The sequence below is a fragment of the Rhipicephalus sanguineus genome, chromosome 2 (assembly GCF_013339695.2).
Source record: "Rhipicephalus sanguineus isolate Rsan-2018 chromosome 2, BIME_Rsan_1.4, whole genome shotgun sequence".
NCBI lineage: Eukaryota > Metazoa > Arthropoda > Arachnida > Ixodida > Ixodidae > Rhipicephalus > Rhipicephalus sanguineus.
The window spans coordinates 79,285,480-79,307,821 of record NC_051177.1 but is presented as its reverse complement, the minus strand read 5'-3'; the positions used below and the strand labels follow the sequence as shown (position 1 = coordinate 79,307,821).

Below are 22,342 nucleotides of genomic sequence, written 5' to 3'. Positions count from 1 at the left end.
TCGTGAACACGGTACTTATTATAAAGGTAGAAACGCTATTTCAAGTACCTCTTACTCGTGTACATCGCGTGCACCGCAACTAACTGACGGAACTTGGGGGGTCTTCAACTGCGCGCATTATAAACTCGCATTTACCAGCCGCTCGAGCAAGCGAACGCGAACCAAACAGGGATTCCGGCAAAGTATGGCTTCTTCGGAGAGTATCGACCCGAACTCATTTGCTCCCAATTTCTGTCACGCTAGTCAGCCCCGCGCTCCTGTGGTCACAGCTGGAGAGGGGACTAAACACAAAACGAAAGAAGGAAAAAAAATAATAATGTCGGGAAATCAACGCAGTGAGTGAGCGAGCGGAGAGAAGGGTACAGGAGCTCATTTAGCGCTCAGGAGGGCGTCCGGCCAGAACGACGCTCTTGGACGTTTCACGCAGACCGGAAGCAATAAGGCACCGAGCACGCCCACCAGGCGGTTTCGTTCTACGCCCCCCTTCGAAGCCGTATACACGCGGACCTCCCAAGCTAACGCAACGCGCGCGCATAAAGTTCTCGCTACGGTGCCCCAGGCGCGCGTGCTCATAAGTTTACCATCGATCGAATCGCCGGTAACGCGCCTCTTATGAGGTCGTGTTTGAAAGGCGACGCCGCCGCCTTTTTCCTGGCCTGCACGCTATGGTGGGGGCGTCAATACGAGCGGCTTATGCCGCGTGGAATCCAATCCACCCCCTTGACGGCCGCACACCCTCTGCCTCACTCCGCAAGCCTCCTACCTTCGCACACCAACTCTTTTACGCTTCTTGCAGCTTGCTCGCTCGCCCTTCTATGCCATTCTACTGACACAAACACTCACGAACGCCCGTTTTCTCCCACTATTCGACAACAAACCCCACCGACACACACGCACGTAATACACGCACATCCACGGCTGCGCATGGATCAGAATGAACGCACGCACACACGCACGCACGCATGCAGTCTTAGCGTGGACGTGCTCGCATAGGCTGACGAAATTGTACGCGGCAGAAGCCCTGGGCTTGGCGTCCTCTCCCTCTCTCTCTTTTAGCCTTTCGCGAGCCGTCGAGCGAACATCGGTGACGACGTCTGTCCTTGGCATCAATCGCCGGCCCGGGATCCTTTCATCAAAAGTTTGGGACGGCGACGAAAGGCTTCTTTTCTCAATACACCCTTTCTCATCCTCTCTCTCTCTCCACCTGCTGGCGTTCGCCGCTGCTGCGGTGAACATATGAGCAGACGGAGAAGTTCTGGTAGCGACGAATATTGGATTCAAAAAAGCACTTGGATAATCACTTTCCTTTCGGAATGAAAAGTGTTCGTGTGAAGTGGTATAGAAAGAAATACGAAAGTAACAATTTTGAGAAAGCCAGCGCGTATATTTTTAAGCTCTTTTAGAGTGCGAAGAAAAAAATATAGTTTGCAATGTTGAAAAAGTAAAGGCTTGCTCGTTGAAGCTAAATTGATTTTGTTAGTTCTTGGCATTCGGCGAAGAAGAGAAAAAATATGACTGTCCACCGCCTTCCAATCTAGTTACTTACTTCAAAAAGAAATTGGCTTTAGTTTACAATTTTTGAAGGCAGAATAAAGTTTACTTCACTAGTATATGAAATACAAAACGAACTTGGAATCATGTGCGCAGCACGCCGAAGCCTGTGCGCTCGTGTGGGGTTCTAGATTAGTCTTACACAGTGAATTTCACCTTAGATACACAGCGATGATGATATGATATCTGGGGTTTAACGTCCCAAAACCACGATATGATTATGAGAGACGCCGTAGTGGAGGGCTCCGGAAATTTCGACCACCTGGGGTTCTTTAACGTGCACCTAAAGCTAAGTACACGGGCCTCAAACATTTTCGCCTCCATCGAAAATGCAGCCGCCGCGGCCGGGATTCGATCCCGCGACCTGCGGGTCAGCAGTCGAGCGCCATAACCACTAAACCACCGTGGCGGGGTTAGATACACAGCGAGTATTCACCGGTTCAAAAAAAAAAAAAACGCACGAAAAAGAAAGATAAAACAGTCTACTAGCTGTATTAATGCTACGTTGCCTTAAAATCCTTTACATTCTTAAGCCGTCATTCACGCAGTCCCTTTTCTCATGGCAACCACATTGTTACTTTAGACAACCAGCGGTTGCATGCTCTGATTATCACATGATCAACCCAGTGTGGTTCCTTTAGCTATTTCGGCGCAGGTACCACGAGTACCCAAAAAACGAAGGTACTAAGGTAGTTTTTTTTCTTAGCCTTGTGTGCCATGGTACACATGTGCGCACATTTCCCGAGGACAATGGGAGGCTCGTCTCTCCAGCACCGACAGAGACATCCTACACGGGGCCTGCAACGAGCTCAAGACGTCACCGAAAAGCACAGCCTGGCAGCTTACGTGGCCTCCCCTACCCGTCACCCCTTCGATTGACAATGTTGCTACTTGTCACTCACTCGCGCGCGGGTGCCGTGTGCGCGGGGGGTCCCAGGTGCCGTGTGCACTACTGAACCTTTGGTTTGGTTGCGTTGAGCGTGTCCAGTAAGATTAAACCCCATTTATTGCCTCGTAAGTTGATCGATCACTGACCTTTGTACCAGAGGATTTGGCTGAGCGGGTGTCCAGCGGCAGGGCAGTGGACGATCAGAGTGCGGCCGGCCAGCACGGACACGTTGCGCATGGCTCGCACCAAAGGCGGCCCCCTCACGTTAAGCCTGGCGCCGTGGGACACGGTTTCGGCGTCGTTGCTGGCGTGGCACTGGTAGCGACCACCGTCTTCTGTAGTAGCAGCGGTCAGGTTCACGAAGCTGTTCACCTGCGAACGTGGGCAGCGGTGTACAACATTTAGCGATACAAAAAGTCGCAGATTCTTCGCAAGGGTGAAGCAATGAATGCGATAGCAGCAGATTGGGATGATGAAATGTCCTTGGTACACAGGGTGTCGCTGAAGCCCAGTGTTCCGAAGATTCTTCATCTCTTCAAGATTCCATCTTTCCATGAACTTCTACATTAACAGATTGGAATGTTACATGAAGTAAGGACAGCGGCTAATTCTTTTAGCATCCGATCCGGCTTTACTGTACAGAACGCTGGCGTAAAGGAATACGGCTGCTCCAGGGAGCGAAGCGCTTTTCACGCTGTCTGTCGCTTCAACGCGAAGCAGTGAGAGCACAGCGCGTACAAGGGCATGGGCCGTCTACTGACGTCTGTCGAGATAGCGCACGCGATGGCGCCCGTTCGATCAAAGTGTGCAGTTCCTGCCCGTGCGACACAGCCCCTCACCCGCACTCCTGCCTATTCCTTCGCTCGACGGCGCCGGCGGCGTGTTTCGTCTCTGCTGGAGCCGCGCCCGTCGGCAGCCTTCGCAAGCTTTCACTCGCACAGAGAACATACGACCCGCGGTGCGATGTTATCGATTTGACTTTATACGGAACATGACGGCGACGGCAACAATGCTCACTGAGTGTCCATATAATTGCTATCGCAATAAATAAGGTATAACGCAGACGTGGCCACTTTTGTTGCGCTTCCGCTTTAGAAATTAAAAAAAAAATGAACACATCACAGTACCCTTGAGAACATTACGCATAGCAGCCAACGAGAAGGAAAATAGCTGTCGCGCGAAATAGAAGGGCTTCATTCTTATTTTGAGTGTTCAACAACGTTCAAAAGGCATGAAGCTATTGAAGCCCGCTCATTGACTAAAGATATGTAAACGGGAGCATCTATACGGCTGTAGCCGGCTGGCACTTGTCAGGCTACAGTGCACTGAAAGCAGAGGCTTCGGGCCATATGAACAGCTCGAGGCTCAGACTGACATCAACGTCGTTGTCGTCTTCGTCGCTCGTTCAAAAACAGGAGTCACGTTTGAGAAGACGTGGCACCATCATTCACGAGCTCTTCGTCGCGAATATGATATTATTAGGCTCACCGAGCGCTGCTCCCTCTTTAGCAAACTTCTCCAATTAGACTTATACGGGCTATCGTCGCTCTTAATGTTCTGGCGGTCTCAATGAACATAACGTACTTTGCCGTTCTTGCAAAAAGGAAATACACGTTTCGTGCACATATGCGCTGCTAGTTTGTTACTTTCATTCTCGACACGAGTGTACAACGAGAAACCGAATTCGCGGTGCCTTCAATTACTCACTTTTTAGTGGCACGAGCAACGAGGGACACTCTTGTTTCTCTTCCAAGCACTTCCGGTCGAGCCCTTACTTCCGGTTTTCCTAATTACTCAGAAAATTTGTTTTAAAGAATAAAACTGGTACATAATCGATTGTTCAGGTTCAAGTTAAGAGTTATACAGGATACATATGAGACAGGGCATAAGTTTACTTAAGATAAGGGCCAATTAACTGGCAGAATAAACATTGAAAATTAATTGGATGATTTCAATAAAAGAGCAGACACCTTTTTTTGTGAGCAGCTTAGAGTTACTGATGCAGCAGAGTTAAGCATCTGTCTACCAAACACCGCTGGCAATTATGCGTGGCGGAGAAGCTGACGCTCGACACCGCCGCTGCAGCGAACTGTATTGACACTAGTAATCGACAATCATGTTAATCGCCGGTCCTCGGCACGCCAGACATGTCGATGGGCGACACGGTAGGTATTTCGAATGCAAAAGCGGAGTGCGGCTTCGCCGCATAGCTGTAGTTGCTAGCCAGAACCTACGCGCAACTCAGCCACCTAAAGGTAGCATATGCAGTAACTCTAGAGCAGCTGGGATTGTTGCGGCACCTGACGCTTATTTCTGCATGGCCTCCGAAATCCACTTCGGCAGCGTGGGAAACACAGTTAACCCAAGGAATGCACCAGCGCACACGAATGCCGACGTGCGAGAGTCGCTACAAGACACTTAAGTCAAGGATTAGTCGACGTGTGAGCGAGACGCACCTGGCCATCGTTGGTCACGAAGTCTCCGATGCGCAACCGCATCGTCTCGACCACGGGTTCACCGTCCAGTGTCCACGTGATCTGAGGTAGGGGTGCGCCGGTGGCGGTGCACTTGAGGGACACCGGGACGCCAGGATCCACTGTTTGCTCGGCGAAGCGATATGTCAGTACGGGGGGATCGTCTGTAAATGGCAATACGGCAAACAACGTCGGAAAAAAGCTAAGGTGACTGGCTTTTGATTTAAAGTTACGAAAATGCTTCCAAGTAGATCTGCTCATTGTTTAACCGAGAAACTATTCATAAGGTTGCTAGAATAAGTATCAGGCATTTAGGGTGAATTGAGGACGACGCAGCGAGCAATGGAAAGGAAAATGATAGGTGTAACCTTAAGGGAAAAGAAGAGAAGAGCAGATTGGGTCAGGGAACAAACGGGTGTTGAGGACAGCGTATTCAAAATCAAGAAGAGATGGGCATGGGCAGAGCATGCAGCGCGTAGGCAAGAAAACCCCTGGACATTAAGATAAACTGACTGGATTTCAAGAGAAGACAAACGCGCGACGGGGAGACAGCAAGTTAGGTAGGCAAATGAGATTAAAGGGGCAATGACACGGTCACCGAACAATCTGCGGTTTTCAGCGAAAGTAGAAGTAGAGGGTCTATTGTGCCTGTACATATATGAAAAATCGGCTGTAAAAGAATATTTCAGTGCAAATCAGCTCTAGAAGGCACCGGCGATAAACCCCACCCACCGCCGGCGACCGCCATTTTGCAATGGCGTGTGTGACGTCATGTGCTGTATGGAGTGCAGCCTTCGTCTTCTACCAAAGTTTCAGCCGCTCCAAATCGTACAGTTTCAATGCCGAGCTGAAGAATGCTCGATTGCACGCGCACGATTGCGAGTGCGCCGGTATACCCGACGCTCAGGCCTCTCACCTGTTTATAAAAACATTAAATTTTAAATTAAGTGCTCGACCAAATGCGCTAAAGTTTCGCCAGCTTGTTTGTGAACGCGCAAGGCTTAATCCAGATAACACAGATTATGATAGAAAATTGGGTGTCATGACACCTTTAAGAAGTTTGCGGGTATAACGGGGCCGCAGCAGACACATCACCGAGTTGACTGGCGGAACATGGGAAAGGCCATTGCCCTGCAGTGGGTGCAGTCAGGATGATGATTACGACGATGATTTTGAGTAATGCGTACGGAAGCGGAGAAAAAAAAAACCTTCGCGAGGAAGGTTTCGCTCAGTATAAAGCAGAAACAGGAATACAGGAAACACGGAAGGAAGAAGAAAAAAAAATCGACAAATCCCACGTACCGCGGGAATCGATGCAATGCGAAGCACGCGGTGACTGTGGCGTACCTTTTTACGTTGAGCGAGACGTTACGAAATGAAGCTAAAGATAGGCGTAGATGGTGTACGCACACACGTATGTTGAAGAGTCGCGCTTGTGTTATATAACCAGTTGTTTACAGTTGCGTAACCATGCCAGCAGCAACTTATTATACCAGACGCGATAAACTTATACTTGTCGGTTATGACGGAGAACGCACGCACGTTTCACGAACCCGTCTGCATGTGTGGAAGGGGTTCTTGACAGTTCTCACGCAGATGGCGGCAAGCGTAATGTCTTTGTTATTGTGGTCGATGTGCGCAACGCTGACCTCGCCGGTTCCGCTGCTTGTCTGTGTGTGTTCGGTGTCTGGCGGCCGGCGAAGTGGAAGCTGCGCATCGGCGTGTTCTTATGTGTGCCCACGGCGCCATAGGCGTACCCACGGGAGTGGGGCGCTGCGATGTACCTGCGCCTCCCCCCTCCCCCCCCCCCCCCTGCTATGCCAATTTTGGTATATTAATGTTATGGAGATAGATAGATAGATAGATAGATAGATAGATAGATAGATAGATAGATAGATAGATAGATAGATAGATAGATAGATAGATAGATAGATAGATAGATAGATAGATAGATAGATAGATAGATAGATAGATAGATAGATAGATAGATAGATAGATAGATAGATAGATAGATAGATAGATAGATAGATAGATAGATAGATAGATAGATAGATAGATAGATAGATAGATAGATAGAAACGCCTAAGTGCCTGAGGTTCGCTAAGAAATGCTTCGCATTTAATAAATGAGAATTCAAGGAGGTTAATCGGACATGTCCGGCTAAATGTGGAGTAACTGGAGGTCATCGAGATTATTACAACATGTCTACTGATTTCAGAGTTCCAAACGAATCACGGGTATTGTGGAGAGCGGTGTTTACCCCAAGCGAAGCGAAGCCTAGTATGACTTCGCTTCGCTGGGGTAAACTCCGCTAATTATCAGAAAGCTGAGCTAATTGGATGTCGTTGATAGTGAACACAAATAACGTGGAAACACACAAACGAACAGAGGAGACAATATAAACGATACGACGGGGAATCGTACTGTCCTCCGTGTATCTTGTTCTCGTCTCTCTTTTTTTTTCCCCCTTCTCCTAACGTTCATCAGAAATTTCAATTATGCCGTTTTCACCATTTGTAAGCTTTTACAAAAAAGTAAGCAATGATAAATGGCTGATTTGTATGCCGTGCTTATCTCCATCGAGATGTCCTTGGGTGCATTTCAAAAAGCTTGCGTGTGCCCCCTATCGAAGTTTCTCTGCTTTTGAAGTATACAGCAGCCTTTTAGACTTACATGCAACAAGAAGCGTTGAAATGGCATCTGTCGAAATATTTTTTTCGCACAACCTACGACGTTCGCGTGAGCTGATACCTAAAAAATTTTAGATGAATCTCTGTTTCAAAAATAAAATTGAACTCCCGCCAGTGCTGTGGGCTCTAACGCTGCGCTGAAATATTAAAGACCCGAATCGTTCTTTGCTCGCCGAGAAGAAAGTTACAGGAAAGTTTTGGCCGGTCTATGGGGATCGAGGGTCTGAAATAAAAGTTTGCCGCTGTCCGACAACGCTTATCCAAGGTGAAGATATTTATCCAATATGTCTAGCTCTCTTCGCCCTATCCTTTTGATTCGGAAAGCTACAAAACACACACACACAAAACAATGTTACCCAAAAGATCAAAAACAAGAAAAGCTGGCTGCGAACCCGGTTGTTGAAAAGCGATTTGCCGCGTGAGGGACGCCAGAATGATATCGCAATTGCCGAAGTAGTATTTCTCGGGAACAAAGATTTCGCCGTGAATCGATATTTTCTCACTGCTCTTTGAACTTTTACAAATGCCGTGCGGAGGATAGGAAAGTGTGTGTGTATGTGTGTGTGTGTGTGCGCACGTGTGTGTGCGTGTGTGTGTGGAGTGTTGAGCGTGTGTGTGTGTGTGCGTGTTCGTGTGTACAGAAAGAAAGAGGGGTTGGCACTACAGTGAAATTTCGTGAACAAGAAAACCGAAGACATAGCAAACACTGTTTTTTATTAGTACTTGCTTGGAAGAAACGTAAGAGAAAAGATAAAAATAACCATGGCAACCAACATAAAAACGCGAAGACTGTAGACGAGGCAAAGGGTAGTAATCAAAAAGAAAGAGGGAAGCTAAAACGAATTCGCCGCCCAGTTAGGAGAGGAAACCGAAGACCGGAGGATAGGAGGGAACGAGCACAAAAAAAGTAATAATAAAATAAAAACAAAGAAGATCAGATAGATCCCAGAGGTCGAACAATAGCTTACGGCGTCGATCGGCCGAACCGAACCCTAATTTCGTTGCAGCCGTGAAAATCGCGGTGATTGGCACAAAAGCATAAAGAAAAGTCTCGCCTGAAAATGACTGTGGTGCGCCGCCTCCTTCGCTGCTACCATACGAGACGGGCGAGCATACTCCCTCCTTCCCTCTCCTTTCCCCTCACCACTCTAATAAAAAAGAAAGCTGTTCTCTCACTTCTACAACCTTCTCCGTTACCTTCACCGTCATCACCAACATTCCTGCTCTTTCGCCCTCGCGTCTTGTAACCCCTCGCTTTCGTTGTCTCCTTGCCTTCGGTGTTCGCTCTAGCAGCACAAACCGAACAGACAGGCGAAAGCAGCGAAGGAACCGAGGGCGCCCTCTACTGCCGCGCCGTGTAATGACACCAGCTACAGCTACCTAGTTTAGTTGCATCCGCAAATTTTCTTTCTTATTTTTTCTTTCGTGTTTCGAACACCTGAAAAGCGCGTGAGGAGGAGGTGGTGGATGTGAGGGCTAGATAAAAGCCAGCGCAGCAGAGAACCGCCGCACTAGCTTGCGGGAAGAACTGCCATTTCAGCGCTAGCTCGGCCGGCAGCAGCAGCAGCAGCAGCCGCGGAAAGCCAACAGGGCCAGGCGCATGACGAGTATCCTTCCCTCCAAGTTCGGAGCAATCTAGCCTGAAGCCTCCTTTCCCACCTGCGGCTCAGAAGAAGTATAACGAACGGCGACGAGAGGAAACGAAACGGCGCAACGACGGGAGCCTTTGCTCCGCCCCTTGTTCCCAGTAGAAATCTTGTCTCAGCGCTTCCGCCTAATTTTTTTTTGGCCCCCGCTTTCTTTTGCTTTCGCAACTTTTCCGATTCGCTCCTTCAGCTCTCTGGAGGAGAATAAATCAAAGCGGACGTGCTCGGCGTCTTTGATCCTCGGAAGAGAAAGGCGATGCGTGAGAGAGGCGCTCGGGTTCGAAAAAAAAAAAAAAAATGGGCGAAGAAAACAATCTATCGATTCTGATGTCATTATTGTTATTATTGTTACCGCGCACGTACTTTTTTGTTTGTTTCGGGCCCTTCTTTCATATCTATTCTACGACCCCTGCTCATTTTGTGTCAGGTCTTTCTCTCGGGCCCCTTCGCTCTGTTCCGATTCCGTAGCAGCGGCTCTCGTGTTTCCGTTGTCACCGTCCAAGCCTTGATTTTACACCTCTTACCTCGCGAACTTCACAAATATATGTCTATGCACAAACAAACACGTTACGATTGTCAGGCGCCCCGTAGTGGAGAGCTCCGGAAATTTCGACCATCTGGCGTTCTTTAACGTGCTCTGACATCGCGCAGTACACGGCCCTCTAGCGTTTCACCTCCATCAAAATGCTACTGCCGCGGCCGGGATCGAACCCGCAATTTTCTGGTCAGCAGCCGATCACCGTGACCACTGTATACCAGCGAGGCGGACGTCTTTGATTTCATGCCACGTGTTCGGCGTTACACACCAGGGAACAATCTTAAAAGCGTTGATTTGCTTCTTTCTTGACTCCTTGGCAAAGTAAGAAGACTCAAACATTTTCTGCTTTCCTTTTTTTTTTCGTTTCATTCTGCGTTCGGGCTTGCAAAAGCTACTGCGGTGCCCTTTCAATGCAGAACGTCTTTTCCCGTGAGCCAAGTACATGAGTTACCTTTTAATTCCACGCATGCAGTTATATTTTTCTTCTTTCAATGAACACTGTAGTGAATACCTACGCAGTCATGAAGTATGGTAGAGTGTATACACTAAGTAAGCTACGGTGTTCTTTCTTTATTCTTTGAACTCGTCCGGACATTCAGAACCCTAGTTTCATATTTATGACGGTTGGGCATGTATAGCTCGCTGATGTTTGTACTGCAGCTCTCCGGTGCTGCTCTTCATGAGATCCCTTAGAGCAGGGACTCCTTGGAAGCCTTCAGCTCGGTGAGCTGAATTATGGATGGCATGTGTGCGCCTATAATGTCAGACCAACAGGTAATGACGTGGCTTTTGGAATTCAACGGAAGCACATTTGGCCTGAGAGGCGCGCATAAGAAAATCGACCCGGAAGTGCACTCGCGGAGTAATACGTGATCTGCGTTGAGCCGAGCTTCTGCTCTCGGTGCGATAGGTCTTTCTTGTCGTTTTTTTTTTGTACTGTATTATGGAACCCACCCGACATGGGACGATGTCGTAAAACATCCGGCCAAAGGATGATGTACTACTTCGTAATGTGAGAGAGCTCTACTTTTGCGACTCCTGCATCTCCTGCATGGAAAGTGACAAAGAAAGGAATTGCTGAATGATGACACTATATGAACAGCACTAAGCTCCTCCAGGAAGGCGCTGAGCTGAAGTCGTAAGACAACAACGCTAAGCAACAGCTATTAAACGTACATGATGAGTCCATCATATATGGAAGTTAATCTTTATCATCTCTACATATCATCATCCATTGTACATCGCCCTCATATGTATGATTGCGATAGCAATGATACTGACACTCGAGGCGCAACTTTGCTGTCGCCATATTCTTCCGTATAAAGTCCAGATCGATAGCACCGCCCCGCGCGTCGTATTTTCTATGTTCTAGCGAAAACTTGCGAACGCAGCAGACGGGCGCGGCTCAAGAGATGAAACGCGCCGGCCGGCTCTGTCGGGCGAAGGACGGCTCATACCCTCGTACGGCTCATACCCTTGTATGTGCAGTGCTTCCACCCCTTACTTCGCGCTGAGGCAACAAAGAGCGCGAAAACCGTTTCGCTTCCTCGAGCGGCCGTTTTGTAGAGTTACGCCAGATCGGATCCAAAAGAGTTAGCTTCTAGCCTTCATTCGTACGACATTACAATTTGTTGCTGTCGCATTCATTGCTTCGCCCTTGCTGCTAAGCTGTGAATTTTGTATCATCATTAGCTGCACGGCTTGATCTTCGTCGTCGTAGCTCGCGCTCGACTGCAATAAAGCGTCCCTTATAAGTGATCCATGGTGGTGCGGGCTGTGATGTAGTGGCTCCTTAAAAGCGGTCGAGGTGCGGGTGAACCTTGAAGTATAATCTTGTTACTAGTAATAAATAATAGGAATCTCAGCAACAGCAAAAAAAAATAGAAAGGAAACTAAGGTCAGAAGAACTATATAAGTACCTGAGTGGTATGCACGTTTCGTCCTTTAACTTGTGCCAAGACTTGTAAAAACAAGGTGCAGGGATGAAACTAACTCGATCTTTTACACTACCTCAATGAACCACTTCTATGTTGCAGAGCTACAAAGTCATGACATCGGGTAGCTTGCAGCTATATTTTCGTGCATAAATAAATAGACGGAAAAGCTGAAGAGTTAGCTGGGCGAGGAGTGAAGCTATATGACACACATGCTCTCGCTGAAACGGCGTGAAGAACGGATTGTTCCTGACACTAAGGGTAACGATATACAAAGAGTGAGTCAATTAACGTGTGTAAAAAATCCAAGTGAAGGGATTATTCAGAATTGCATTTCTTGCCAAGCTCCTGGCGGTATTATTACCTTTAAGATAAGCGACTTTAATGTTAGCGACGTTGCCCAAGCACGAGGACCCTCGCGTCAAGATGATGACGCCTTAATATGCAAAGGAAGAGGGCGAATGGACGCGTGCAGTTAATTATCACAGAAGTAATTTCATCAACGTGCACTCAATTAAAGGCCTTGCAAACATATCTTAGAGCATGGCCACATGTTAGCAGCCCCATCTCTGCGCCTGGAACGAGAGCCTCCTAGCATCAAGCTAGGATTGCTGGTTACAGAGTAGCACCTTGAATTCAGGTCTTGAAAAGCAGGTCTTACGGTGTGTGTAAATAGAACAGAGAAAGTTACTGACTACATCCAGTTCGCTACCCTGTAGGAGAGAAGAGGGGAGAGTAAGATATATACCCCGCCTTATTGCGGTGTGGAATGCAACTACGAAGTTCCCGCTACGACGTCTTCCCCAGAACTTAACATATTAGCTCAGATCATTCACATGAATTGTTCGAGGTTTCGCTGGCGTTGGGCATGTATTTCACCGTCATATTGCTGTATATAGGCGCTGGTGCGGTTTTATTTGGTTTGATCAGACATGAGGCATGATTCAAACAGCTTTAATGCTGGATAATGTCATATATTTATTCTATACTGAATGTCTATCCACTTTAGTTCCTGTCCATTTATATGATAATTACTGCACTAAACTTAAAACCTACAATTAATGTCCCCTATATCTTCCTTAGCTTCATTGTCTGCTGGTTTCACTCAGTTGTGTCTAACAAAGAAACGAGCCCTCGATCAATGCCCTCTCTTACATTTATTCTATACTGAAAGCGCATTGGGCCTCCAAATGGACCAGGGCCCGTATTTACGAAAGCGTTTTCACGCTTAAACTGTTCTCAAGAAGTGATGCCAGCCAATAGCAATATTGGAGGTATTAGTAACGGTGGCTGGCTAGCGGCGAAAAAACGCTTGCGGAAGAAACACCCTTGTGAATTTGGGCCCAGAAGCCAGAACTTGGAAAACATCGAGTGGGTTGGTGTAGGATCACATATTGTGCTCAGCGCATGCCCAGGGTACACTCTCAGAAAAAAAAGGTGTCCTTTGACTCTTTTTTGCTACACATGTGACGCTCCCACGTACAACTCTCTTTAGAGAGTCACGTTGACTCTCTTCAGGAGAGTCGTGGGATGTATGACTCTTTGAAGGGCACACTAACTCTCTTTTGGAGAGTCGTGCGTCCCACGACTCTCCTAAAGAGAGCCCACGTGACTCTCTAAAGAGAGTTATACATTGGAGAGTCACATGTGTAACCAAGAAGAGTCAAAGGACACCTTTTTTTCTTAGAGTGTATGGTGCTCGAAGCAGACTAAGGGGTGCGTGTCACTCACCGCCTAGTGTGATTTCCGCTATGTCCTGTGCCCAGTCGTAGTCACTGAGAGCGAAGCACTGGTACATCCCCTTGTCATCGCGCAGTACATTGGGGATGTGCAGCGTCTCTCGCGTGAGCATCTTGACGCGAGAGGAGACCGGCTGCCCATTCTTCAGCCACACCACCGACGACACCGGGTGGCCAGTGGTGGTGCAGTTGAGGGTTGCCGGCGCACCTTCGGTGGCCAGAGTACGCCGAGGGCGAACAGTGACTGTCAGCGGGGCTGCGAGAAAACAGCAGCACATACTGTAATTCATGCCCCGGAAACTGAAGATGAATGATTGCGCCTATACACAGTACAAGGAGTAAACATGTAAGCAGAAAGTATACAGGGTGTTTCAAGATATGTCTCCGAAAATCCTCAAAAATTGGGGAGGGGCGGAGCATGTGCGGAAGGGTGTTTCAGCTCCACTAACGTGAAACACGGGGAGGGGCGAAGCATGCAGAGTGCTCCGGTGTTTCCCACAGCAAAATCGCTGCTAATGGGCAGTGACAGACAGAAGAAAGATTAGACACAGAGACCCACAGTCCGCTTTTAGTTAACGTGCACGTTGCGAATCTTTATTGTTCAACTACGCACAAGAGAAATCTCCCAGCGGCACTATATTGCAGGTCAAGATCCAGTGTCTATATATATATATATATATATACCGGGTGTCCCAGCTATCTTAAGCCAAGGGTTAAAAAATACAGTATTAGAGGCAGGAGAGTGAAATCAGTTGAAAATTGCTGACAGCCACCTTGCGCGCTACAGACCATTTTTTGTTTTGTAATTAACTAATTTGTTAATTAGGACGATTTAACTAATTTGCTAAATATTGACTTTAGGCAAGAAATCCTGCTTGCAAAGTTCGAGAGCGTCCTCAGAAACCCCAACTGCATTATTTGTGATAAAGAAAGTCTCCCGTATACCATTTTTTCCAAGCTGCAAAGAAAGCCCGCGAAATACAAAAAGAACCACGTGACTAGCGCGCTCGCGCGCCGCGAGAATGCTGCCCTCAGCCGAGGTTTGAACGAACGAACATCACCTGCCGCCGGGACTCGCCGGCTCCGTTGCAGCGGTAGGCCTATAAGTGGGCGGTGGTTTCTTGGCCCGTTGCCAGCCAGCTGCGCGCGTGACGGTGCAAGTTGTAGCGATCGCGAGCCAAGAAACCACCTTTAACTTATCGGCCTACCGCTGCAACGGAGACGCCGAGTCGCGGCCGCAGCTGATTTCGTTCGCTCAAACCACGCTCAAACCACAGCGCGCTAGTCACGTGGTTCTTTTTGCATTTCGCGGGCTTTCTTTGAAGCTTGGAAAAAATGGTATACGTGAGACTTTCTTTATCGCAAATGATGCGATTGGGGTTTCTGAGGACGCTCTCGAACTTTGCAAGCAGGATTTCTTGCCTAAAGTCAATATTTAGCAAATTAGTTAAATCGTCCTAATTAACAAATTAGTTAATTACAAAACAAAAAATTGTCTGTAGTGCGCAAGGTGGCTGTCAGCAATTTGCAAGTCATTTCACTCACCTGCCTCCAATATTGTATTTTTTAACCCTTGGCTAAAGATAGCTGGGACACCCTGTATATATATATATATACGGGGTGGCCGGTGAACGGTTGGGCAGCGCGAGCAGTTGGTTTTTTCAAGGAGTTCACTAGCAGACGCTGCCTGCGTTGGGGTTGTCTCTCGCGGGCGAGGGTGCGTTCTCGTTCCTTGCGAGCTGGTAGTTCAGCGTTCATCGCAGAAAGAACGTTTCCATAGTCAAACGCTCTTTCTCTCGCCACACGGCGAGCGCTAAGGCGGTGGATGTACGCTCTTGCGCTCAAGCAAATGAACCATCCCGACAGCAGACGACGACGCACGCCGACACGCCGAGACCCTAAGGTGCTTCGCCCCTAAAATAAGGGAACTGAAATATTTACTCGCTGTCTTCATAATTACTTTTTCTGTGGTGTGGAAACATCTTAAGATGACTGGACACAGCAATTACGGCAGTAAATAAATAAAATAACATAAATAACTTTTTAACAAGTGGAGACAGGCGGTCGGCTCAAATAGGAGTGTTGCTGCCCTTTATGCGAAAAGGCCATTTCCGCTTTGAGATTTTGAAAAATCAGCCGCTGGTAATTATCGCGGAGCAATGAAATTCAACAAACTTCACCGGCGAAACCGAAACCGGAGCTACAATGAGCACAACCAGCAGGCGACCAGAATGACGCCACTGTCCACGACTGCGATTGCAGTGGTGTTAGTTATTCCGAATTAACGTACGTGTACCATACGTGCTCTGATCGCAAACCAAATCTGTACAACCACGAAGCGAAGTCGATGGATGATTGGTACAACAACGCTCGCTCATTCTGTACGTCTGGGAAAGTATGGCAGTTGAACTCTTCCGAGTTTCGGTTTCGGTTTCGTCGGTGAAATTAGTCAGATTTCATTATTCGTTAATAATCGTCAGCAGCTGCTTTTGCGACATCTGAAAAGCGGCAACAGGCTCTTTACAGGAAGGGCTGCAATTTTCCCTTTTGACCCGACCGCCTGCCTCCACAAATTACATAGTTCATTAACTTTATTTCTTTAATTACTGTCATAATTGATGCCTCCACTCATCTTAAGGTGCCTGCCATTACTGAAATGGTAATTATGAAGGCAGAGCGAAAATATCACTTCATTTTTCCTTATTTTTGAGGATTTTCGAACACATTTCTTGACACGCACTGTATATCGAAACAAAAATCAACAGGGCAGCGATGAGCTTGGATGTACACTTAATCGCTATGTGCGAGCTGGACTGGAATTAAACAGAATTGGAGGTCCCAATTCAGTTTATGCTACGAGACGTTCTTCTGTATATCCTTATCTTGTACAGTTTATCGTGAAAAAAAATTGATTGATTGATTGACTGATTGACTGATAAATTGATCTGATTGTACGGTTGTGTTCGAGAAACCCAAACAAGAAGTTTTATCGCTGGCATGTGATCTTACTCAATTTGCAGATAGAACACTCATGACGTAGTCGGAAATGTGCGCATTCGCTCCACACTTGAGGGGTCGCGATCAAAAATAGGTTTACGAGGCACCACAGGTATACACTATACACAAGACATGTGAAATAAAAGAAATCCATTCCACGCACACCTTCCAATTTAGAGCGCAGTTCTTAGGCGCCCGTTCGTGAGTTCATCGCCCCTCATTGTCCCTCGCAGTACCGAGCGAAAGATCTCCTGGTTCGCGCGCCAAGAACAAAGCGATGTTCTTTTTCTTTTGCCGAAGCCGGCTGGATTACCCTTAAACTTCTCGCGGCCGGTGTTGGAAGCTTGCGATAGCGCCTTGCGATTGCCATTCTGCTACTCATCGACTCCATAGGTTGCGCATGAAGGGTTGTTACATTGCGTCATTCGCGGTAAAAATATAGGTTGCGCATGAAGGGTTGTTACATTGCGTCATTCGCGGTAAAAATATAGGTTGCGCATGAAGGGTTGTTACATTGCGTCATTCGGGGTAAAAATGTTACGTCATTAAAAAGCGCACGGTAAAGCTGTATACGGGAATGACCCCTGTGTGACGAAATAAAAAATAACGATGACTAAAAAGAGGCCGAGGCGTAAGCAAAGCTGATGTGAAAGAACAAGCGATAGCGTGAACTTCAGCACAGCGCATGTGCTGGCGTTTGAAGTAGGACAAAGCTTTGATGCTGCGCAGTGTGGGCCTTTGTGGCCGGTAATCAATCATTCCCACGCTGCCGCGTGAAGAATCACTGAAGTTACTGGCGCCTTTGTATTCTGCTCATAAAAAAAAGGGCGCGCCAAACCATGCTGGGCAAGGGTAATAATAACAAAGCACGCTGCTTTGTTGTTTAGCCAGGGAATAGCGGGGGTGACTGTGCGGTGTGCACTCCTGTTACCATTGACAGCCGCCGCCAACAGCGAAAATTGAAACCATACAGCGCTTGTGCCTCTCGCCAGGTCAAATAAGTAACGATTTTTCATGGGAGCGCTGACATTTAAGCACCTTATGGTGGCACAGTTTCGCGAGAACTAGAAAACGATGGATAAGGACAGAGAGGGAATGGGCAAAGGAAATGAAGCGTGAGTAAACGAACGAAGAGACCCAAATCGAGAAGACGTTACGGCAGGTGAAACAAATATTTGGAAATAAACTCTATTGAAACGTTTCATTTTAACTGTTCTTTGCAGGACACATGATGTGCGCATGCCATGTTATTTGATTAGAAAACTTTTAGATTTAGCAAAAAACACTGTGTACGCAAGACGCCAGCAGAAACGACAGTGCGCATACGCTAAACGTAAGCCATATGCACGCAAGTACGTTCGTGCATGAGATGGCGACGCTGGCTTTGCGGCCGCTATGCATGCGGGGATTGCGAGCCTTAATTACTTGGTTCCCTCACAGAAGCCCGCCCGGCGACTTCCGCTGATTACCGTGATTACGTTAACTCCGTGGCAGCGGCCAGACCACATGCTTCGACCTGCGTTCGTTTTTGATACTCGCTTTCCGTTCGGCCCGCATAGAATAAATAGGATCAGGATCGGCTTAGCCTTATCGCATGATGAGGACGCATTATTGCGTGATAGAAACAAATAAAGTCCGACAAATGACAGTCCGGGCTCGGGCTCCGGGTAGCCCGAAAGCCCGAGCCCGACCCGGCCCGCGGGCCGGGCTCGGGCGGGCCGACGTATTTTCACCTCGGGCCCGGGCCGGGCTCGGGCTACTTGGAGTTTTATCGGGCTGGGCTCGGGCCCGGCGCAAAGCCCGACTCAAGCCCGAAATATAGAGAATGAGCGGGAATTGTTTTCGGGCACGCACACAGCGCCTTTTCCGCGACCGCCTTTTACCGCTTTTCCTTTCCATTCGCTACTTTAAACAAAAGGGAAGCAGGTAAAGCACTGCCTCTGTTGCACTCCGACAGAGAAGTAACACCACCTGAGCTAGTGACGGCGCCACGCGACTGTTCGCGTTAGATTTAAGGCCAAATCCCATATGAGTGAAAATGCACGCGACTGCGACGAGTGACCCGACGTAGATCGCCTTCGTGCAAGCTGACGCTTGCATTGGCATACCCCATACACGTGACGGCTTTGGCGAGCGAACTCCATTGTTGCTGGCATGAGGCCGCCTACTTGTAATTTGTAATCTGTGTAATAGAGACTGTTCGTCGTGTGTCGTTTGATCATATTTGATATGCTCAATAAAATGCCAAATAACCGGAAAACGATGCTTTGTTTTCGCAGCGAACCTTTAAAAAGCCGGGGCAGGCCGGGCCCGGGATTGTGTTTTCGTACGTCGGGCCGGGCCGGGCGGGCTCGCAGCCCTTTGCCGTCGGGCTCGGGCGGGCCTTCGACAAAGTCAGCGGGCCCGGGCCGGGCTCGGGCTCAAAAATACGGCCCGTGCACAGCTCTACTGCTCTGTTCCAGTGATTCAAACAGATGCGTACCCTCCGATATGGACATGTCGAGAGTTGCAGTCGGAACGCTCCCATGTATAACTGCAAGCCAGCCTTCGCTGGGTAGCTACGAACGCTGGGTACAAGATCACAGTTTTCACAAGACACTGCTCCTGTTCATACACAACACCGGCCTTACGGCACACATCTAATACACATGTACACACACGAAGTATTATGCCTATTTAAATAAGGGCAAGTCTGTATCGCACTAAAAAGAGAGTGAGAGAAAGAGAGTGGAAGCGACAGAGGGATAAATGCGGTGATGAAGTAAGAAAATTTGCAGGAATAAGATAGGACCAACTGGCGCAAGAAGTGTGTTATTGGAGGCCGCGACGGTGGTACAGTGGTTAAGGTGCTCGGATGCTGACCCGAAGGTCGCGGATTCAATCCCCGCCGTGGCAGTCGCATTTTCGCTGGAGGCGAAAATGCTAGTGGCCCCGTATGCTTAAATTTAGGTGCACGTCAAAGAAACCCAGGTGGTCGAAATCTTTGGAGCCCTCCTCTGCGGCGTGCCTCACTATCATATCTTGGTTTTGGCACGTAAAACCCCAGCAATAATTACATTACGTGCGTGATTGGAGATCGGTGTGAAGCGAGCCTTTGCCCTGCAGTGCTGATAAAAGAAGACATCTGCTCCAAGAGCCACGTAGTGTAACTAAGTAGCAACCACGCTTTTCTTCGAGGCAGCGCCATAAGTGAGCTGCGAAGTCACGCGAACGTTACGAGGTGCCAAATGCGCGGAGAGCCACAGTTGGCGCGCACGGCTACGGCGTGGGACTGTTGCCACCGAACAACGTGGGCGCAGAAGCAATGAACGACTGGGAACGACGCGCGCCGAAAGTGGCTTTCGTCCGGCACACGCACGGAGGCGGCAACGACTGTATGCAGTTCCCTTTCGCCTACGCCGCACCGCTCGTCAATCACCTCAAGTGTGGCAGCGCCCCACTCTCCGAATGAGCACCCCGTTCCCACCGAGCATACCGATACTCTCACCCGGCACCCAGAGGAGAAGATTTTCGTCGATATGTCGCCGCTACCAAAGCAATGGCGGGGCCATCAGAACAAGAAGAAATAAGAAAGCGAAGGCGGCAGAGGAAGAAGAGAGAGAGAAAGAGAGAGTACTGGTGAGCGCGCACACACACATCGCGGCCCGTTACCCGCAAACGCAGATGTGGCGAAACGACCCACTTTAAATTTCAAAGCATCATCGCCTTCCTCCCCCCCTCCCCCTCCCCCTTTTTTTTCTCTCTCCACGGGTGCGCGCAGAATCGCTCACATCATCCCCGTCTCCGGCACATTTCGGGCCCGTTTGATTTTCTTTTTATCGGTGCATTTTTTGCCCCTCATAGCCAGTTTTCTTGCTCTTCGCTTTCTGTTCTTTAGAGAAAAAGAAAAGTTTTTCCAGTACGCCGTTATACCGCTATAGCTTTCCTTCCAGTCTCGGGCACGTTTCAATCCGTCGGGGCCGCGCAGTTTTTTGTTACGGCCGTTCGGAACGTGGGCGCGCAGACGAAGTCAATGTGCTTTTGAAAACAAGGCACGCCAAGAAAGAAAATAAAATATAAGGAAAATTACGGCGGATTTATGCTCCTCGCACATTCTAGAAGGTGATGCATATTTTTTGACCTCGCCGTCGAATGGCAAAGGGCGCTCGTAAAACGTGAACCCTGAAACGTATCGCGAAAAAAAAAAAAAAAGAAAGGATGGAAAAGAAACATAAGGGAATGACATTTACGGTGAATACAAAGGAAGGGATCGTGTATTCGATAACTCTCGCGAAGAGAACAAACAGTATAAGATGAGGGAGAGATTGAACGTATGTTGATGTCTTATATAAGTATACGGACGGCCTTCTTTTGCACCAAAAAAAGGCGCCCGAGGAAAAGCAGCTAGAAAAGGCGCCTAGGCTTTGCCGAAACGCCAAGTCGTGTTGGTAAAGAGAGGCGGGCGAAGTTGAGCTTGATGTCCTCGCGTCTTTTACAGAGGTTAGTGACATTTTCTGGTACTAGGCACTGCACATTTTACGCAAGCTGCGCTTCATAAAATGGCCCGCCTGGGTAAAAACATGAAAGCACAAACGAGAAAATCAGCTGCTGTGAGAGGCTAACGTGGGGCTCGCTGTAGTAAAAGCTGAGAAGTGTCGTGTTATATACTCTCTTCGTCGGTGTCGCTCATATATCCTGATTATGTTCAGTTTTGTTTGTTATGTACGCCAAGAGTTTCGATGCAATCTTCTCACAGAATTGGGTATTCGTTCAGAATGACTAGTTTAAAATAACCAATATGTTACGCTGCACTGGTGAGGGATGGGGGAGTTTCAAAGTTAAGAAATGGGCACTGATTCCTACGTGCTACGAATTGACCTAATATTTTCTAGTCAAAGAAAAAAGAACAACGGCAAGAATGCGAATAGTAATAATGAGAAACTAGGTAGGAAAGAAGAGGACAAAGAGAATTAAAAGGGGACTAGTTACCTTAACTATATCGCCCTGAACAAGCTGATTCTTGGCCAGCCCCCAAGAATCGCTGCGTGGAAATAAACCTAGGAATCTACATCTACATCTTCTTCAACGTTTCTGTGTCATCATTTTAGAATAGCAAATCATCATCAGCCGGAGCGATACGTGTCGAGATCAGAACAGTTTCCGGGCAGAAGCGTGACGGGCTAGCGCTCACTTACCGGTGACCACCAGTTGCGTCTCCATGCGGTCCTGACCGATGGAATTGTTGACGACGCACACGTACTTGCCGCCGTCCGAGACCTGGGCGCGTCTGAAGAGCAGCGTGCCGTCGGCCTGGGACACACGGCCCGCCGGCGAGTCCAGGGCCACCTGCCAGCCGCCTTCGACTCGGTGCCAGGAGTACGAAGGCACCGGGTAACCCTGAGCCGCACACGGTATCTTCACGTTGTCGCCTTGCCGCGCCCTTACCACGGGACGCCGATCGGTGAGCCTCGGGGCGGTGTTCACGTGCGTGTCTGCGGTACAGCAAAACCCCTTCAGGTGGTAGAAACAGAGAAAACAGATAAATGAATGCAGGAAGATTGATGTATCTTGTTTCGTCTTGCGCCTTTGCTGATTCTTAGAAAGCAGGAAAATATATTTAAGATAAGTTCCTCTAATGTGGAATTTGTATAGAAGCTTCCAGGCTTACTGTGGAGCTCGAGGATGCGCTCCGAAACGTGATCGCAGCCATGGACGAATCAAGGTTGCTCGAATCGGCAAGGTGCGTATGTAGAATAAACTGTTGCTTTTGAGCTGCTATGCCTGTTGTATTAAAGATGTTCAAAGTAACTGTCCAGTTCTTGCTCAAATGCATAATATAACACATGGATCTGATTTTTTTCAATTGTTATTTTTTGGTCTTTAATGTGTATCTAATCTAACTTTT

At 48.2% G+C, this 22,342-nt stretch overlaps 1 protein-coding gene across 1 annotated transcript in view; it reads right to left on the bottom strand.

Moving 5' to 3' along the window:
* LOC119381695 (Down syndrome cell adhesion molecule homolog) overlaps positions 1 to 22,342 on the bottom strand; it is a 282,436-nt gene that overhangs the window by 62,544 nt on the left and 197,550 nt on the right. The window contains 4 exon segments of the mRNA XM_037649466.2: positions 2,587 to 2,812; positions 4,897 to 5,078; positions 13,454 to 13,717; positions 21,633 to 21,929. Coding sequence (XP_037505394.1) covers positions 2,587 to 2,812; positions 4,897 to 5,078; positions 13,454 to 13,717; positions 21,633 to 21,929 — 969 coding nt within the window.